This window comes from Xenopus laevis, chromosome 7L (assembly GCF_017654675.1).
Source record: "Xenopus laevis strain J_2021 chromosome 7L, Xenopus_laevis_v10.1, whole genome shotgun sequence".
In the NCBI taxonomy this organism is placed as follows: Eukaryota; Metazoa; Chordata; class Amphibia; order Anura; family Pipidae; genus Xenopus; species Xenopus laevis.
The window spans coordinates 87,719,487-87,739,958 of record NC_054383.1 but is presented as its reverse complement, the minus strand read 5'-3'; the positions used below and the strand labels follow the sequence as shown (position 1 = coordinate 87,739,958).

Genomic DNA, 20,472 nt, shown 5'->3' with positions numbered 1-20,472 from the left:
ACAACAGACAAAAGGCCACAGCAAATCATTGTGCCATTGAGAATAAAGAGAAATATGCTTACAAGCAGAAATTCGATGAAAAATAATAAAAAGGTAACCTGGTATTCTTTCATGTCCATTTCACCTGGCCCAATCTCTCTGAGTTTTGCTTGAGCAACCTTCATGATGCTTATTGATCTGTAAGAGAAGAGCAAGTCACAGCATAAACATTGAGCAAATCACGGAAGGGACATGACCTTTATAATCAAGATTAAAAGCAGAGGTGCATATAATAACAACAAAGAGTTTATTTTAAATAACTTACTGAATTCAGTTTATGAAGGCAGATCTTAAATTCTTATCCAAGCTTCTTCTTAAAGGGGCAGTAAACTCCCTTTTTTTCAGCATACATTTAATGAATAAGGCTTGTGCTAAACATATATTCTGGCTATTTTTTTTTAATTAACAAAATTTTGTTTCTCTTTCTTGCATTAAAACGAGCAAAGACTGAAAGATTCATTGCAACTTCCTGGTTCTTATGAGACTCCTCATACCAGTCCCCTTGCAAAGCCCATAGCCAGTGGCAGGTGCCTAATTTACACCTGTCACTACACATAGGAGAGCTGCAGGGGGGTCCATCTTTTCTCAGCTGATGAGAACTACCGTAGTGCTTTATTTTACTATTTATAAAACCAGTAGGAAAATAGCACTGCTTTATTAAACTTACATATTAATGGCATTTTAGCTAAACAAAGGCTTCCAAAGATTGTCATCTTTGAACAAATACTTTCAAATATCAACTCTAAACCTATACAGTGGGTTTTCCAATCAATGGTCATCACTGTTTTTAGGTTCAACATTGATAATTATTTCATAATAACTCATTTATAGAGCATTGTATGTTTGTGTATGGTGGAACAGTCCACTTGACATTAGTGCATAGGATGCATGATAAAAAAAAAAAAAGTTACCCCAAAACCTAACTCTACTATTTGAAACTAAAGTACAAATAAGATAATACATAAATATACTTTCACTTTCGAAAGGATGTCAAAAAGCCTTTGGAAAACTCATTGTCTCTGATATTTGCAACAGTAGGTTCCAAACAGATAGCACTTACCTTTCATCATAGCTAAGGTTTTTATCAGCAAACTGCTCCAGCAGAGTTCGCTCAATGACTTGGTCTGGGGCTTTGTTCTGAAAGAAGTATACCAGAACGTGCTGCAGACGAGGGTCACTAGATGGCGAAGGCTCTTCTTTAGAAAGTTGGTAAAGGCGAGAATATTCTTCATGAAACGCCTGAAAAAGTAGAAGCCACAGTCAATCTCTTAAAGGAAATACTCATTGGTTTCTAGGTAATGTCTCATTCTAAATCATGTAAAATGCCTCAATTCCTCTGCCATTCAGCTACCATGCAGTTTTGACAAAACATCCTCTTTTCTTACTATGCAAATGCTGCAAATCACATAAGAGTTTAAGGGGGTTATTTATTAAAGGTCGAATTTTATAGTTTTGTAAACCTCAAATGAACTCAAATATACTCACAACTCGAATCAACCCAATGGTTTCTAGTTTAAAAAAAAAACTTGAATGAAAAAAACTCAACACGTTATCAACGCATTAGGGTTTAACAACCAGATAACTTGAATCGCTCAAATTGATAGAGTTTTCAGGCAAAACCCTCCGAAAAAGACTCATGAAGGCTATTAACATGGTTCAAGGGACCTCTGCCATTGACTCCTACATGACCTACACAGGTTTTAGATGTATTAGGTGTGTTTTTCGGATTCAAACTATTTCCAGGGTTGGGGTATAATAAATATTGAAAAATTTTAGGTTTTTTTAATACAAAAATAAAACAAAAAAAATCAACTTGAAAACTCGAATTTTCGTGGAAAACACAACACGATCCTTAATAAATAACCCCCTATGTATCACAAATTACAAAACAACAGCAAGTCAGTTTTGTTAAAAGAGAAGGAAAGCTACCAAGACAGTTTACTGCCAATAGAATAGCCACAACAGTGCAAGCTAGAAGGCCATTTTTATTCTTTTGCTTTTCCATACCCGAATAAACAGCTCTAGACACTGTCTCTGTTTATTTAGATTAGCAGCTTGCTGTGACATCATTTCCTGCCTGAGTCTCTCCCTGCTCACTCATAGCTCTGAGCTCAGATTACAGCAGGGAGGGGGAGAGAAGCAAACTGAGCATGCTCAAGCCCAAGCCTTGGAAGTTTTAAGATGAAAACAGGAAGTCTGATACACAATAGAAAGAAACAAATGTGGTGTTTCTTTTGACAGAGGACTCTGAGCAGCACTATTTTGAGGGTTTACTACTGTATTCATATAGACCTTTCTGATAAAGCTTACTTAGTTTTAACCTTTCCTTCTCCTATAAAAGGAAGCCTCCAGCGACATAAATCTAACTGGCCTTATTTTCATTTAATCAATTCAAACCAGGCGACCTGGCCTTCCTACATACAAATCAAATTATAGAGGTCAACTGTAAAAGTTTAAAGCAGTTAGTCTTATACAAAATTTGCATCTATTTCTAAATGTACCGTATAAAAAACAAATTGTTTCTTCTAGCCCAAAGTAAAACGACACACAAAACAATGTGCAGTTCCCAGAAATATGATCAGATAAACTTTGAGTTTAGTTCTTTGGTAATTTTGCATCAAGCACAGCTACTTAATTGCTAGGAACAGCAAATGAACACGTCTGTTTGAAACTGATTTGAACCTCAAAGTGAAAGCTCCTTTGAAAAAAAAAAAAAGGCAAAGACATCATCTGCTACCTTTTCAGTACTGAAAAACCAATTTACGTCAAGCACAGGATGATTCTGCATGGTACAGCCTAAAATTATCTTGTTGGAACCCAATCGGCTCTCTGCATATGCATGCGGTGACAAAAATAGATGTTCCACAGGCTCCAAAACAAATTTGCATGTTTTTGCAGATGGAACAATAGTGGAGCTGACAGTGCTTTTCAGAGAACAAGAGCAGCTAAAAATTCCAAACAAATGTAATCGTTCAGAAGGTGGCATAGAGCCTACACTTGTGCCAGCCTTAGAAACTATGCTTTTCAACTCTTTCACGTAGAGTGAACATTTTACATTCCCACTACGAAATGTGAGCCAGAATCTGCTCAGGTGATAGTGGTGATGAGTGACTGTTTAACCATCTGTAATCAGTTAACAGGAAAGAAGCTGTGGGCAGTAAAAAACAGGTTTCCAACTTCATGCTGAGGTCCTTTCAGATTTCTTGTTTTACTTAGTGTCACTAAAAAGAAGGCTTATTCACAGGTTTCCACACACACAATACAGGGAATAAACATGTTCGGCATCTCCAGATTTATCTTTTGGGTTGACAAAATAATATTTAGATGCATGTGCATCGGTTGGCATGTCAATCACAGAAAAAGTGAATGTATCCAAACAGATGTACAAAGGGTCACGGAGTTCTCTTTCACCAGTAAAGGACAAATTAATTCAGAAACATTTCTACTTAAAGATGTCACTAACCAGACTAAGCAAATGACAGAAGAAAATGATTAAAAGCCGACAGGACAATAAGTACTGCATTACTATATCCCAATTCATTTTAATCTGTAGGTATCGGAAAATGAAAACATAGAACTGTTCCAAAGAAAGTCAGTGTCTGATGCTGTATGGAGAGCCCTAAATGAAACCACTTTCATATAACCCAGGTGGCATAAAAACAAAAAAACAACTGAATTTAAAATTCAATTGTATTTATCTGCTCGTCAAATTCAGAGTTATCTTCACAGCCACCATATTAGAACAATTAATTCCAATATGACAGTAAGGCAGCATACATTACTATATATACATTTTAAGCACACATGTTCATTACATAGCATGGCATTGAAAACAACATTTGGAGGGGAAAATCAATCACTTAGAAAAGCAAACATATTTTAATAAAGTTTATTGACAACTGAAACGGCTGTTCCTGGTTCCCCATGCTATTCAAAAACAAAACAAAACGAATGTATTCCTAGGGCTAGCGGAATACATTTTGGGCCAGGTCCAGTTTGATTGGTAAAGTACATCTCCAATTCAATTCCTGAGCCAAATGCAATTCAATTTAAAAAAAAAATCTTCACATAAAACTCGATTAAAGTCCATGGGAAAAACTGGAATTGAATTAGGAGAAAAGTTTTTACTCCTCAACCCATTATCAATATATTTAAGACAGAGACATTTTGTGCATACTGCTACTGAAAAATAACTTACCCTTTAAACAAAACAGGGATTGTTTGTCCATATATTGCAATATATTTGGAGCTACAACATGGAGCTAGTCACTGCTCCTGTATAACTATAACAAGTTGGCCATCTTAAACATAACAGATAAATAAAGCTACAGTTTATTGGCAAAAGTTTAGCCACAATAGTGAAAGCTAGAACGCTATGTTTATTCTGTAGAATGCTTTACCATACCTGAGTAAATAGCTCTATAAGCTCTCTCTCTTTTTGTTTAGGATAGCAGCTGCCATATTAGCTTAGTGTGACATCACTTTCTGCCCGAGTCTCTCCCAGCTCTGGGCTCAGATTACAGCAGGAAGGGGAGGAGGGAGGGAGAGAGGAGCAAATTGAGCATGCTCAAGCCCGAGCCCTAAAGGTTTAAGCTGAAAGAAGGAAATTGGATACAGAAGCCCATGTGTACACAATAGAAGGAAAGGAATCCAGTTCTTTTGACAGAGGACTCAGAGCAGAACTTACTTTTAGGGTTTACTGGTGTATTCATATATACCTTTCTGATAAAACTTACTTAGTTTTAACATTTCCTTCTCCTTTAAGTCCTAAGCCTGTACTGTATACTAGTACTGCATGTTCTGCAAAAAAATCTACTTGTAAACTAAAAAATAACATAATGCAACGGTTTGCTATTATAACGTACATTTTAAGTTACAGCCACTTAGAACTTGTGATGATGCTAACCTCATAAAGTCATACTTTCAACAACTCCTAAATTTTTGCATCAAGCTGAACACCCCCTTACCATTGCTTCATGCCCGCCCCACCCAAAAAAAAAAAAAAAAAAGATTCTGCCTCTCAGTTAGGGATTCCTAAAGCGTTTGGCTTTGGTTGGCCTAGGCCAGGGGTCGCCAATCTTTTTAAGCCATAAGTTAAATTCAGGGAGAAAAATTAAAACTGTTCCAGGGTGCAAATAGAGTACTGTAAGTGCTGTGATTGGCTATTTGGTAGCCCCTATGTGGACTGGCAGACTACAGGAGGCTCTGTTTGTCAGTACACCTGTTTTTTTATGCAACCAAGCCAGAAATTAAAAATTAAACACTTAATATGGGAGCAACATCCAAGGGGTTGGTGAGCAACATGTTGCTCACAAGCCACTGGTTGGGGATCACTGACCTAGGCACTTAGAATTCAGATGAATCCAAAATAATGGTCAGCTAAATTCTGAAAATCTTGGTTTGGTGAATGGCAACTTGAAAATAAATCTCATTCATGTATCCTTCTTCCCCATGGATGTGATGGGCCTTGTATCCTAGTTATATCTCTTTAACCTGTGGTGTTCAGTGACAATGAGAACATTTGTTGGTCTGCAGTTAAATGTGGGCATTAATTTTTCCAATACCAATGCAAAAATGGTCATGGCTACCAAACAACATAATCAGAATATTTATATGTCGTTGTTTGAAAGCAGTTCCTTCATAAACGAGGTAAAGCTGTGGTACTGTAGAATAGGATCATTTTGCTTCCAATAGATTTAAGTGGAGTCCAGAATTATTTAGGGTGGCAGAGCATAGAAAAAAAAATCAGAACCCTGTTTTTTTGTTTTTTTTTTATATGATATAAACAAGGATTAATATTGCTTCAACAAGGAAAGAAAATGTTTCCTTTTTACACTTCTACAACATCTATAAAAAGAATTTAGCCTCCATATGTCTCCTTTGAATGTTGCTGAACTGGTTTACAAATAAATGCAGTGTAATATAAAAAAGATATAAGTATTTATTTGGATGTTCAATCCAAGTGACAGGTGTAATTTGTAATCATCATTAACCCACAGCAAACAAGTTAGCATGCACAACAAACTGTTATTTGCCAATAGAAACATGTTTTCTAGTTTTAGATTGTGGGTAGCATTAGGGTCACACGCAAGTTCTAGATACCTTAACAAGGCCAGCTTCAGGGCCATCCCGATCAAATACCTGCCGGGCTTTCAGTATTGCAAAGATGATACCTTGCATGGCAGGGCAGAGCATCATCTAGCACAGCGAAGAATAGGAAATAAAGAATAAATGAAGGAAAATAAAGACAGGCTATATTTTCAAGATCTAAAACATTAGAATTATATCTGCCATAAGTAGCAACTACTAGTTTACAAGCGGTTGCACAAAATAGGCAGTAGGGTTAGGTAAAAATGGCTTTAATTTTTTTTTAACGGTGGCAATTACAAAATACTATAATGAGCCATTAATGTCTGTATTAAAGAGCCTTTTGCACTCATGCTTTGTACCTCCTCATTATAGCCATCAGTATCAGTTCTAACGAGTATCTTTCCCACACTGGGGATCTCCACTTCGGAAAGCTGGGAGCTGGGTTGTGGCTCAGTTTCCTCCTGAGCTGTGAGGCTGGCATCAGAAAGGCTGGCCTCCCCTGGCTCAGGTTTAGATGGCTGTGGCAGCAGGAAATGAAATCACATCAGAGTGCACAAAGAGACAGACACACTACAGAAAAGAGCGATGCAGTAGGAATGCAAAGAAAAAGGAGAGACATTATAAAGGAACGACCAGTTTTTTCACAAAATGACCAGCAATATTGTTCTAGGCAAATAATCAATTCAATTGCCCTAAAACACAATTAGCAGTATGGGATCCGTTATCTGGAAACCTGTTATCCAGAAAGTTCTATCAAATAATTCCATTTTTTAAAAATGAATTCCTTTTTCTTTGTATTAAAAAAAACAGTACCTTGTACTTGATCCCAACTAAGCTGCATGAATGTATATTGGTGGAAAAACAATCCCATTGGGTTTATTTAATATTTAAATGATTTTTAGCAGATTTTTAGGACCAGTAGCATCAAAATTTGTGTGTATATAACGATAAAAAAACACCAAGACATATTTAACTTTAAAATCGCAAAATCTTTATTAAAAAAACAACTTACCAAAACTTTGCTTGCGCTCCTCTTTAGAAAAGGCGACAGTGCCATGATCCATCACGCGGTGCTCGATTTCTCCTCCCTGCCTTCTATAGGAGATAGCCAGGGAGGAGAAATTGAGTGCCGTGCGATGAATCGTTGCCCTGTCACCTTTTCTGAAGAGGAGTGCAAGCAGGGTTTCGGTATTTTCAATAAAGACTTTGCAATTTTAAAGTTAAATATGTCTTGGCGTTTTTTTTTCTTTATATATAAATGAATTTTTTAGAAAAAAGATTTGACTTTACAGGTCCTTTAAGGAATGGAGATCCAAATTATAGAAATACCCTTTATCAGAAAAACCCCAGGTCTCGAGCAATCTGGATAACCAATCCCATACCCGATTACCTAGGAGCATCTCTAAGTTCCTTATTCATTTTAATAATGCTTCATACAATAGAGACATATGGATTTCTTTGCACTTTTTATGTTACGCTTGTCCCTACATAGAGACAAATTCATTAACCATTTAATTCTGATCTGATCATTAGGCAAAAGCTGAAACTCTTAAAGGAGAACTGAAACCTGGACACGAGCAAAGCATTAAGAGAAATAAAGTAGCTGAACTAGTAGTTATGGAAAACCTGTTAAATAGAAAGATTGCAATTACAGGAAGGTCTTCTCCCATAGACTCCACTTTAAGCAAATAATTCATATTTTTTAAAAATGATTTCCTTTTTCTCTATAATAATGAAATGGTACCTTGTACTTGATCCCAACTAAGATATTTATTATTTAATTCGTACTGAATGAATCCTTATTGGAGGCAAACTAATCCTATTGGGTTAATTTAATGTGTGAATAAAAGAAAAGGCATGGTGATCCAAATTACGAAAATACCCCTTATCCAGAAAACCAGTCAAAAAAAGTCCCAAACATTCTGGATAACAGATTCCATACCTGTATTATATTAATGGCAGTACCCAGAGTATGTTTAATACTATATATATATATGTATGTATGTAACTATATACTAGCCATCTTTATAAGTGAATGTAATGCCAACGAGGGGATAGAGAAATAGGTATGTATGCATTTAAAATAAGTGATATGCTTATTACAAGTGTTTTCTAAACTATATACTAGTCATATTTAGAAGTGAATGTAATGACAACGAGGGGTGAGAGAAATATCCATGTTTGTGTTAAATGAACATACAGTGTCAAAGGATAACTTGGTCTAAAAATATTATAAACCTCATCTTCAGTCAGTGCCATTACCTTTTGTAAAAAAAAAATAATTTCAGATTTAAAGCAGCAGAATGCACTTTGCTTCTGCAAAGTGAAGCAAAACCAGAAATTAGTATAATGCTGCAATTATCACTTTACGAAATATCAAGAGCACTTGCCATAGGGAGTCCTGTATGAGTTTGCTCAGAGTCTACAGTGAAGTACACAACACTGAGCCTAGTTTCCCTACTAGCAGAGCAGACATTTTTGACAAGTTTGAAATAATAGCATCCTGTAAATGTAAATGAGCTTGGATAGGAATACAATATACCGACCTCAATAACAGAGAGGACACAAAATGTTTCATTAAAGAAAAAAAAAAATCAATGTATTCTGCTTTTTTCCCAGCAGTCTTCTATAAACATACTGTCATCTCTCACCTCTGTTAGGGCAGCTTCCACTCCATTCTTTTCATAGGACTCAGCGGTTTTGGTGATAGCGAGGGCAGTTTGTTCTTTGGTAATCATAGCATGTTCTGAGGATAAAGACCTGGAACATTCTTCGCAGCACAGAGATGCTGAAAAGTTGAAAGGCAAATTGAACCATACAGGTGTTATCTCAGAGAAGAAAGTAGAAGATTTTAATCAGATGCATAAGTAGATACAGCATTTCTTAATATAGTTTAAATCTGAAAGTCATGACTTAAAAGTTCTTTGCATCTTACATGTTTTTAATCCATTTAAACTGGTCTACACTGCACCATATTCTACCGGTCTACTGTCAAAAGACCTAAACAGAAAATACACACCCTCTATTTAACATTCTGGGAAATTAAGTCCCAGAAGAAATTCTGCACTGTGTTCTTTTAACTGTGAACTCTTCCGCCCCTGCTTACCCAATGTTCTCCTGGTTTCAATTGGCTGTGAACTGCAGTAGCTACCCAGAATGCAATGAGGCCAATGACAATAGGTTTGGTTGATAACACAAGGATACAAAGAAATTCAGGTCACCCAATCACTCTTATAGATCTACTATAACTCAGATCTACTAGAGCAATTAATTAAGATAAATCATTTATTATTTAGTTTCTGGGCTTTCAGTTCATCTACATTTGAACATTGCTATTAAGTGTGATACTGGGTAATAAGAAAAGTGTGTTGGAAACCAAGTTCATATATCGCAAATCCTGTATGTATGTTCTGAAGCTGCGGTGCTTAAAATGCATACATGTCATAGGCTTTGGGTGATAAGTACAAAACAAGGGTAACTTGTGTATGAAAGAACATCTCTACTACAGTCATTATCATTCTATAATAAATGGAATCCAGACTATGTGCAGATTAAAAAGTGTATTAATGACATTTTAGTGTAATGGCAACTTTGCTTGAAATTTGCCCTTTATGCGCACCGCTGTTACGTGAGGGGTGATCCTCGGATTCAGATGATTCCACATTCTCTATTTGAGGAATTTTGCAGGAGTGTGCCTCTTCCCACTCTTCCATTTCTTGGACAAACCTCTGATTATCCTCTTGGACATAACATTGCAGTGCAGGATGGAGAGCATTGATCTTATCTTCCAGCTGCCCTTCATGATCTGTAAAATATACAGGCAAGAGAACACATACACACAGGGGGTTATTTATCAAAGTCTGAATTTATCTCAATATTTTCTCCGATCAAATCCGCTTGGGTTTTTTACGCTTATTTATTATTACATTTCCAGAAAATTTGCGTTCCGTGAAAAAATAGCTTTTCACTATTTTTTCATCCAATTTTCACGAATTTCACGTTTTTTTCCGAATTTTTGGAAAAAAAGATAAGGACCGCACTGCTCACCGTTCCCCCCTCGATTCAGGTGCACAGTCCAACAGTGTCCCCACTGTGAATTCAACGAAAAACTCAGGAAAAAAGACGGCACTTCCTGCAAGTAAACCTTACGCGTTTCGGGAGTTATCCCTTAGTCATAGGACCTATGACTAAGGGATAACTCCCGAAACGCGTAAGGTTTACTTGCAGGAACCCCAATAAATCCCAACTTTCAGAAGTGCCGTCTTTTTTCCTGAGTTTTTCGTTTCCGAATTTTTACCCGAAAACTCCGGGGTATTGCATGAAACCCAGCACACATCAAAAAATCATTGGGACTTCTCCCATTGACTTATATGCAACCTCAACAGGTCTGAGATGACGGATTTTCAGATTCTGACTTTTGCATCCTCAGGGTTTAATTAATTCCCAAAAATTTGTGAATTCACAAATTTTTTTGTGATTTTGCCATTTGGAGTTTAGTAAATAACCTCCTTAATGGTACAGGTCTGGAATCTAATATCCGGAATACCTAGAAACCAGGGTTTTTTCTTACTGTAATAAGAACGAAAATAAAGATAAATGTTGATATTAGCTTAGGTGACATCTATAACAAGGTCATTAATTGTGATCTATAATGAAGAATTGTTTGCTCAAAAAAAAGAGTCTGGAAAAATGCAGTCATATTTTGAAGCTTTCTGGATAACTGTTCAGATCCCACTCCTATATGTGTGTAAAAAAATATTCATACATAAGCTACAATGATCAAATCTTAGCATTAAAAACAAAATCATGAACATTAAACGTTTTTAAATATCCTATTTTTTACATTTGAAGCCTGTCTTGCCTATGGTCAGAGAAGATAAAAACTAGAGGAGTACATAGATCTTCTTTTCTCAGTTGCTAATAGTTTTGCTGCACAGGGTTTATGCTCTTCTAAGGAGCTCTCTCTCCTCAACATATCTATTTTGAATCAGCCACAGTCCCTTAGGCCCATGGCAAATAGGAATTTCTAACAATTACTTTCAGTTATGAAGAAAATGATAAGTGTGCCATAGCCCTTAGAGTAATGGCCCATTGGAAGATTTATAGTATTTTGCCATCTTAGAGATTTGTCATCTGAGGGAGGGGGACAAGACACTACAAATGATTCCCTCATTGAAAGTGAATGGAAATCACTTTGATTGTGCCTTATCCTGTCTAGTAACAGGTGAATCACATGAATATGGAGGGCCGCGGTCACTAGATTCTACAATGCAGGGTTGAGCAATAAATTGCCAAGATTGCAACCAGCCCAATCCTATTGAACAGGTCCAGCCTACCAACACAATGGGGGGAATTCACAAAAGTGTCGGTAAAAAAAGTAACCCAGAAGTGGCGGTCGACAAATTTGTAAAATGTCGTATGAACGGCAAATTCACAAAAGCAGATGTTACCATCTCTGAATGTCTCGTAAGTCTGACAATTTTCTAAAATGTCGTATATCTTTTCATCGTACAAACGACATTTACCAAGACTTTTTAAACAACAATTTGTCTGACATTTTCATTTTGGAGAGCCTAAAGTGTCTGAAAAATTGTCGGTAAAAAAAATGAGTTTACGAGTAATTCATAAAAATGGCGGGAAAAGTGGCGCCGAAAAAACCACGCCCACTTTTAACGACACTAATTCAAAAGTGTCGCACATGTCGGAAAATTGGCGGAGAAATGCTCTGTGAATTTGTCGGCTGTTGCTACGACACTTTTTACGACATTTTAAAGACATTTTTTCGTTCCCGACACTTTTGTGAATTCCCCCCAATATCTGTGGGGTTTTTTCATTCATATTTAGAGCAGCAGACAAGCAGAAGCGTTACATACAGCTGTCAGTGTTATTTCAGTAATAAACCAAAAAAAAGAGGCTAGGTTTAGCAAAGAAACGAATGTTCAATCCACTACAAGCATAAAACATAGTAGGGAAAGAAGTAGTGTTTATGTTTTGAGAAGAAAAGCAATGTTTTCCTTACCAGCAATGAGGTATGGGAGCGTATTATTAATGTACATAAGGCAGTATGCACTGGCATTTTTCATGCCACCATAAGAGTCCCTTACTAGCTCCTCCCAGGTAGCCTCCGCCACAGATACATCATTGTACTTAAGCCAGCAATCCCTGCTATGACTGTAGATGTAAGCCCAGTAATGTCCAGCATTTGCTTGACCCTCGTGTACTAACACTGCATGTAGTCTGTACGGCACCTGGTGGAGAGAGAGAGAGAATTGTCAATTTAAGAAGTGTACTTCCTGCGTTGGGCACGAAGCATACACATAAAAAAAAACACATTCATATTTGTAGGCCACATTGACTAACCATTACTTATTTTGTAGCCAGACAAAAGCTGGCCATAGATAGATTTTTAAAAGATCCGATCATCATCGTGAGACCATGATTATCTTGGAACGAATTGTTCATCAACTAAAAAGACCAATTTGCCAGGAAAACAAAGGGGATCTGCCTGCTTGGCCCTGCAAACATAGATAGATTGCACTGGGGCTGACAAAGATTTTTTAACCTGCCCGATCAATTTCGTAAGATGTTCGATCGTTTGAATCCCACTAACCGCACGATCATTTCAAAGGATTGGTCGGACTTTGCTAAAATCGGTCGTTCAGCAAGAGAAATCTTTGCGTCTATGGGGACCTTAAGTTATAAGTTGTAAAGTAAATAACCAAGACTGAATGATCTAAAATGATGATTTAATGTCAGAAAAAGACCTTCCCTGTTTTGTCACTAACTCGCCTGGAAGGGTCAATAACTTCCTGTTCTGATCCAAATAAGATCTGTGCAATTTGGTCACGCAATGCATTACTGCCTACTGAAATAAATAGTCTGCCTTCAGAAATAAGAATTAGCCTGTATATTATAAAAAAAAAACATTAAGAGATTTAATATAGAGCCATAAATGACAGAGAAATAGGCTCATTGGTTACAACAGGCACAAATACTGAAGGATTTCTAATTGGCTGTAAGTGGCTCCACTTAAAGGGGTTGTTCTTCTTTTCAGTTGAGTTGTTTTCAGATTGTTCTCTAGAAATAGACTTTTTTTTCAATTGCTTTACTTTTTTTCCCGTTTTTTCCAAAATCTACGTTTAAAGTTCCTATGTCTGGTGTTTCAGTCTGGCAGCTCAGTAATTCAGGCGCAGATTCTGAACGGTTAGAATTTTGCAAAATTTAGTTGATACATTTTTCAATAGCATTTCTGCAGTATTAGCAACTATTGTATCAATTCTAACAGCTGCCTGTGATGCAACTCAGGGATTCTGCTCAGCAGGGACACACATAACAAATGTGTCAACTAAATGTTTATATTAATTTAGAACAGTTTACAGGGTCAGCCACCCCTTCTCCAAGAGCTGACAATTTACAGTTCAATATTAAAAAAAACGGTCACACATAGAAAGTGATTGGGAAATGTATTTATTTCTGGTGAACTATCTGAAACCAACTGAACTGAAAAAGGTGTTGGAAGGTGAACGACCCCTTAAAAAGTTTTGTTTTGTCTTATGGACCTGTACCATATATTGTATCACTATGTGATGATATGATAAAAGTTCTGATAAAGTACTTTACATAGAGCAGCTAGTTTCTGCAGTAATTACAACAAGTGGGTACATCAAGATAGATTACGAAGTAAAGCAAAATATAGCATTTACCAGATTTCATTTTTTTCATTGTCAATTTTCTAATTTACCTGCGATAAATCTGAATCATTAAATATTTCTTCAATTGACTTTGTACAGTTCGCAATAGAGTTCTTCAAGTCTGAAATGTTGAAAAAAATAAGCAGACAGTTATTTGTATCCAAAAAAAAATGACCTTATGCAAAGACATTTGTCCAATTCAGCAGCACGGAAATTCTCTCTGTCCTAGTTTCAATGATGACAATGGTGATCACAAAAGAGAAACGCATTCAATAAACCTGCCATCCAACTCCGTGTGATGCTTACAGAAAAGTGTCAAAACCCATCCAACTAACTGCCCAACTAATCAACTCATATGTGAGTCCTTAGAGCTAATGCAGCTAAAATCAACCTCTTGACAAAAACAGACTGACAATGTGCATGACCAGCTGTAAATGACATGAGAAAGAATTCAAGGGGCCTTTTCCAAATTATCATATTAAAAATTCAGATTTGCATGAAACCTAAGTTGGTGTTCCTGTCCCATTATCTACATTGGAGTGATTGCCTGGTATGGCAATAAAAGCCTGACTTGGTTACTACATACTGCCAAAACTACTTTTATGCTGTTTTATTGGACCTTATTTGTTTTCAACCAGATACTATGCTCACACAATAATTAAGAAATGTCACTGTGTAAAAATCATTTTAAAGGGGACCTGTCACCCTAAGAAATAATTTCAAATATTTTTCTATTGTGTTAGTTGAGAAAAATAAACTTTACTTACACAAAAATTTTTTAAATTGTGCTTCCTTTAGTCTTGGAATTCATAATCACAGCAACAAGACAGGCACCATTTTGTGGAAACTTATTAAGGCAAGTTTTGAATCACCCCAAAATTTTGTGTATATGCCACAACAGGGGACCTCATGGCTATGCCTATGCACAGGCTATAGAATTATAGACCATGAATGATCCTCTTAGTTCATTATACAGCTTTTTAATTGTGGGTGGCAGGACCCCTTTTAAAGAATGAAAAAATGAGGTTTATTGCTTTTGCAAATCAATGTTCTTCCTTTTTTTGTAATATGTGCAGAAGCTTGCAGTTTGTTGGACTTGAATAAAGATTTTCCACCGACTTTTATCTGATTTAACATCTGCATTGCTTATGTGAGGGAAGCTTGTTTTCTTAACATTAAGTTAAAGGCTATCCAAAAGGTATACAATACAATATATACTGACCTTGAATATCTTGCTCCACCTCAGTTCTCCATCTCTGTAAGCAAGCCGCCACAGATTGGATTTCCTCTAAAGTATCAGACTTAGGTGTTGGATCCTCTGCAGGGATGCTGCAGTTTGGTTCAGAATGCCCGACTGATGGAGGCACTGAGGAAGCGCTTTCAGATTTAGGGCTGTCATCATTTGATGTTTCAGTGTCACTATTTCCTACAAAACTGAGCAGAACAAGGCAACCATTTGTTTTCTTCAACTCAAATGGTTTACAGTTGTGTTTTATTTGGGTCAAGAGCCTATGTCTCAATAAAGGCGTTTTAAGAAAATACATTCATGGATGGTGCTGTCTGTGATACAAAGGCTAACAGTACATGCCTCCTTTAATATCTTGGAATTTAAAAAAATAAAATAATGAATGTACATTGCAAATGTAGATAATTCAGCACTATAACTACAGGAATGCCCGTGAAGGGTTGTAGATGTGTATACATGCATGTGTGCAAGTTTAACTGTGTCCTCACCTAATGAAAGATGTTCCTTAAAAAGAACATTAGTCTATTAAAGGGACAGAAAAAATTCTGTATAGCTGGAGTTGCAAAACAAAAACTCTCAGCAATGCCATTTTATACCATTTTGATGGATGGAGTTTTAGTTCTAATATATTCATAGTGCCAAAAGTTGGCTGTTACTGTTACATGGGTACATTTAGGCTTATTTACAGCAGCAATTAACAAGCAAAGGATTAGATTTGTTTAATTCCCACTGGGGTGTTTGGGAATGCAGCACAGTGGAGGTTATTCTAATGAACTATAAGAAATCAATGACAATTCTCAGTTTTGTAGCTGCTGCTTTTTTTCTTTTTTTTTGACACCACAAGCATTAAGTCTAAGGGGCCGATTCACTAACTTCGAGTGAAGGATTCAAAGTTAAAAAACTTCGAATTTCGAAGTTTTTTTTGGGCTACTTCGACCTTCGACTACAACTATCGAAGGATTCGACCATTCGATAGTCGAAGTACTGTCTCTTTAAAAAAAACTGCGACCCCCTAGTTCGCCATCTAAAAGTTACCGAAGTCAATGTTTGCCTATGGGGAAGGTCCCCATAGGCTTGGCTAACTTTTTTTGATCGAAGGATATTCCTACGATCGTTGGATTTAAATCCTTCGAATCGTTCGATTCAAAGGATTTAATCGTTCGATTCAAAGGATTTAATCGTTCGATCGAAGGAATTATCCTTCGATCGAACTATCTGCGCTAAATCCTTCGACTTCGATGTCGAAGGATTTTAGTTCCTAGTCGAATATCGAGGGTTAATTAACCCTCGATATTCGACCCTTAGTGAATCGGCCCCTAAGAGTCCACTAGACTGTTATGCAATTATATTCGGAACAGAAAAAAAATCTCATCTGTTTGCTCTCTAGCTCTTTCTGAACTACTATACATCCCTAATAGTATGCATTGTATTATGTCATACTCATGAGAATTTAAATTACCCGTTTTGTAAAGGTTGGGCATCCAAAGAACCAGTGTTTCCTGTTGCGGACGGTGCGTTTGTAGCCACTTCAGTCGGACTGGACCATTCTGCAGACTTAGTGCTGGCAAATTCAAGTACGTACTGCAACATATCTGGCAGTGGACACCTACTGGAGCCAGAGCCATATTTCAAGTATCTAACGAAGAAAAGAAAACTTTCAAGAACATTACTTAAATAAAATAAAAATACACAGCAACATGTTTTTAACAATCAAAAAAAATTGGTCAACAATTTTTGATTTACCCTTCAAGCTTCTGATTTAAGCGGTCAATGCGGCCTTTCAGCCTCCTTGTTTCACTGTGCTTCCTTCTCATGAGCTCTTTGTTTTTGTACATAAACCTGATAACAGACATTTTAGAGGGTATTACAATTAAAAGTTAATCAGGGAAGATATGCACAGGAAATCTGGTCATGTATATTAAAATTTGAACTTTTCGCCAAGCAGTCAGAGGTCTTCAGAATTTGTATAGTCTGGATCCATATCAAAAGGCATGTTTTATAAGAAAGACATTTTTAGCTCAGTTTTCCACAATACCTTCAACAGAAACAAATGTATTTTTCTTCCACATAAGCCCAGAATCAGATCATGCCAAAACAAGAATACTAAATTCATATGGGAATAGATATCTTACCTATCCATGTAAAGAATTTCTGGGAATTCAAGTTTATTATGAATCTTTTCAGGCTGCCCCAATGACTGGTTAAATTCAAACCGAGATAGCTCAAACGTTAATACAGGAGGAAGTTTTGTAAACCAGCGCTAGAGAGAAAAAAATAAACATAGAATGTACATTAGCACTGAAAGACACTAAACACTGGTAAATCTGTATGTCTTTACATTTAAACAGAAGTTAGCAGTGTAATAAGGAAGCCAGTGCTCTATTAGGCAAATGAAGGAAAGCAAATACACACAACTCAACAAGCTGAATATGGTTGCACGTTTCACACATACTGTTCCATACACAGTTATGAATTTTCTAATGGTCTGACTACTGTGTATCTTTCCTTATAACATGTCCCTTGTTGAAAAGATGATACGTTGTGTATACTGTAACTATAACCCATGAATAAAAATATGCACAGACTTATACATTTAGTGGTTTTAGCAGAACTGTTTTTTTCTTTTCTTTTTTTTTTAATCATTTCATATTTATTTTAACTTTATTTTTACTTAAAGATGCATAGATAGTTACATAGTTAAATTGGGTTGAAAAAAGACAAAGTCCATCAGGTTCAACCCCTCCAAAGGAAAACCAAGCATCCACACACCCCTCTCTACTTTTAATTAAATTCTATATACCCATACCTATACTAACTATAGAGCTTAGTATCACAATAGCCTTTGATATTATGTCTGTCCAAAAAATCATCCAAGCCATTCTTAAAGGCATTAACTGAATCAGCCATCACAACATCACCCGGCAGTGCATTCCACAACCTCACTGTCCTGACTGTGAAGAACCCCCTACGTTGCTTCAAATGAAAGTTCTTTTCTTCTAGTCTAAAGGGGTGGCCTCTGGTACGGTGATCCTCTTTATGGGTAAAAAGGTCCCCTGCTATTTGTCTATAATGTCCTCTAATGTACTTGTAAAGTGTAATCATGTCCCCTCGCAAGCACCTTTTTTCCCAGAGAAAACAACCCCAACCTTGACAGTCTACCCTTAAGTCTTCCATCCCTCTAACCAATTTAGTTGCACGTCTCTGCATTCTCTCCAGCTATGCAACATTCTATACAATTTCATATTTATAGCTTCCCTTTTTTTTTTTTTCTGCTCATACATTTCGCTTTGTCTTATGTTCCTTTTGCCCTGATTTGAACTTATTTAAAATCCGGGATATTGTAAAACCAGGGAAATGTGTTAAAGTAACTTTTTCTTCAAGTACTGAAAGGATTTAAGCACAGGAGTCCGTTTTAATTTGAGATCCAATATTTACTGTGTTACTAACAAAGGTTAAGCATTAATGTTACACTATGGGGGCATGTACAAGGCCTCTCTGTTAGTCACATACCGGTACACAACCTAAAGCAATACGTGATTGGTGCAGGACTGTATAAGGGACAGATCATTTGGAATTTACCATTTACAAGCAGAACCATGGCAAAGTCCTGTTCTGGTTCTCTCAAAAAACATAAGGAAAAAGGCCTGGGTGCTGGTAAAATTGTTGCAACATATTAAGTTTTAGAAAAACAACCGCACTAACAGGTCTTGTGAAAAATGAGAAGTGGATTTATTATTTAATGCGAGTGCGGTTGTTTCTGTATTTTGTAAAAAAAAAAAAAAAAAAAAGTTTTGTTTGTAATAAGCTTTGTCAGGATTTTATGTAAATGGATGGGGGTCTGATATTAATTTTGTGTAAGTTTTAAGTTATTGGGATAAATACATTTGCATAATGTTATCATCACACGAGCAAGTGAAATATTGGCCATGTGCAGAGGCACTTGAAGTCAGTACAGCCCTTACACCACCACACTTTGGCTGTGAAGCATTACTGGTGATGTTGCTCACAGCAACCAATCAAATATTTGCTTTTGTTTTATAACTGTTGAAATCTAATTGCGGATTGGCTGCTCTGAGCAACATCACCAGTGATGTTTCGCTCATCTTTTTACACAGCATCATAAATAGGCCCTTTCATGTTGATGTACTCCAGTACAGTGGTCCTCCAGAGGATTTGAGCTAAACATGATGATTAGGCAAGTTCTTTATAGATAAAAATAATGGAAATGATTAATACTGGATAATATACATCAGTATAAATAAGATTAAACAAGGTGTAGCAAAGCAGCAAAGCAGACAGCTGACGGTTATTAATATAGATGCTGCTTCTGGGTCAAAAGAGAATCAGTCTTCTTAACAAGATAAACTACCAAATAATACTATAATTAACTGCACAGGGTTACCTGATTAAATTATACTGACCTCTTGCCTCACAGATTGGGTACTTTGCATATTTTCAATTTCTCCCTCCACCATAGCAGCTTCCAAACACTCATTGAGGTTGCTGAACCCATTAACTTGGAGTGGGTACTGACCAAAAGTCTCAATGTTGGAGAAGGCTTTATTGGCTGTTAAATGGCACAAATTAACATTCAGCATTACTGTTCACAGTATTCATGAAACAACTTGCTTTTGTAATTTCCACCAAACCAGGAGCCAGTGGGGTTGCATGTTTATATATATATATATATATATATATATATATATATATATATATATATATATATATATATATATATATATATATATATAGATATAGATATATATAGATATAGATATATATAGATATAAAACAAAAAAAGGTCTCTCGCACACCTTAGAAAATTGTCAGAGGTGCTGCTGTTGTGTCCATTATTCAGAAATCCGTTTGTAATTAGCAGCGCACACTGGGATTTTTAAAAGGATTAATTTATTTATCAAACGTTAAAATAATTCACATATATCGACGTTTCAGTCCGGGTCTTGTATCTTGAGAACGGTCCAAGACCCGGACCGAAACGTCGATATATGTGAATTATATTAACATTTGATAAATAAATGAATCCTTTTAAAAATCCCAGTGTGCGCTGCTAATTACAAATGGATTTATATATATATATATATATATATATATATATATATATATATATATATATATATATATATATATATATATATATATATATAAAATAACAAAAAGTGTTTTCTCCCTGAGGAAGATCGCTATGATGTCATCGAAATGTTGGAATTTCTATAATCAGTTACTCTAACGGAGCCTGTTGAGTGCGGTATTTTTTTGATGCCAAACGTAAATGTGGATGCAAATAAAGGTGTATCGGTCATTCAGGAGAAAATATTGATCCATCGATGTAAACATTCTTCATTTTTATAAAGGACATTGATATAAATCAGGTCTTAGGTGCAAAAT

The 20,472-nt window shown here is 36.2% G+C and overlaps 1 protein-coding gene across 6 annotated transcripts in view; it reads right to left on the bottom strand.

Moving 5' to 3' along the window:
- Nucleotides 1–20,472, bottom strand: part of usp28.L (ubiquitin specific peptidase 28 L homeolog) — a 49,764-nt gene that overhangs the window by 4,794 nt on the left and 24,498 nt on the right. For 4 of the 6 annotated variants that reach the window (XM_018225942.2, XM_018225943.2, XM_041569311.1 and 1 more), the window contains 13 exons: nucleotides 19,488–19,633; nucleotides 17,199–17,326; nucleotides 16,810–16,905; nucleotides 16,526–16,702; nucleotides 15,043–15,254; nucleotides 13,871–13,941; nucleotides 12,149–12,377; nucleotides 9,749–9,934; nucleotides 8,781–8,917; nucleotides 6,489–6,647; nucleotides 6,142–6,237; nucleotides 1,100–1,278; nucleotides 99–177 (listed from right to left, as the gene is read on the bottom strand). In XM_018225942.2, the coding sequence (XP_018081431.1) occupies nucleotides 99–177; nucleotides 1,100–1,278; nucleotides 6,142–6,237; nucleotides 6,489–6,647; nucleotides 8,781–8,917; nucleotides 9,749–9,934; nucleotides 12,149–12,377; nucleotides 13,871–13,941; nucleotides 15,043–15,254; nucleotides 16,526–16,702; nucleotides 16,810–16,905; nucleotides 17,199–17,326; nucleotides 19,488–19,633 (1,895 nt within the window). The remainder of the gene's footprint in view (nucleotides 1–98; nucleotides 178–1,099; nucleotides 1,279–6,141; nucleotides 6,238–6,488; nucleotides 6,648–8,780; nucleotides 8,918–9,748; nucleotides 9,935–12,148; nucleotides 12,378–13,870; nucleotides 13,942–15,042; nucleotides 15,255–16,525; nucleotides 16,703–16,809; nucleotides 16,906–17,198; nucleotides 17,327–19,487; nucleotides 19,634–20,472) is intronic. The other 2 variants (XM_018225945.2, XM_018225946.2) reach the window with 2 other exon arrangements.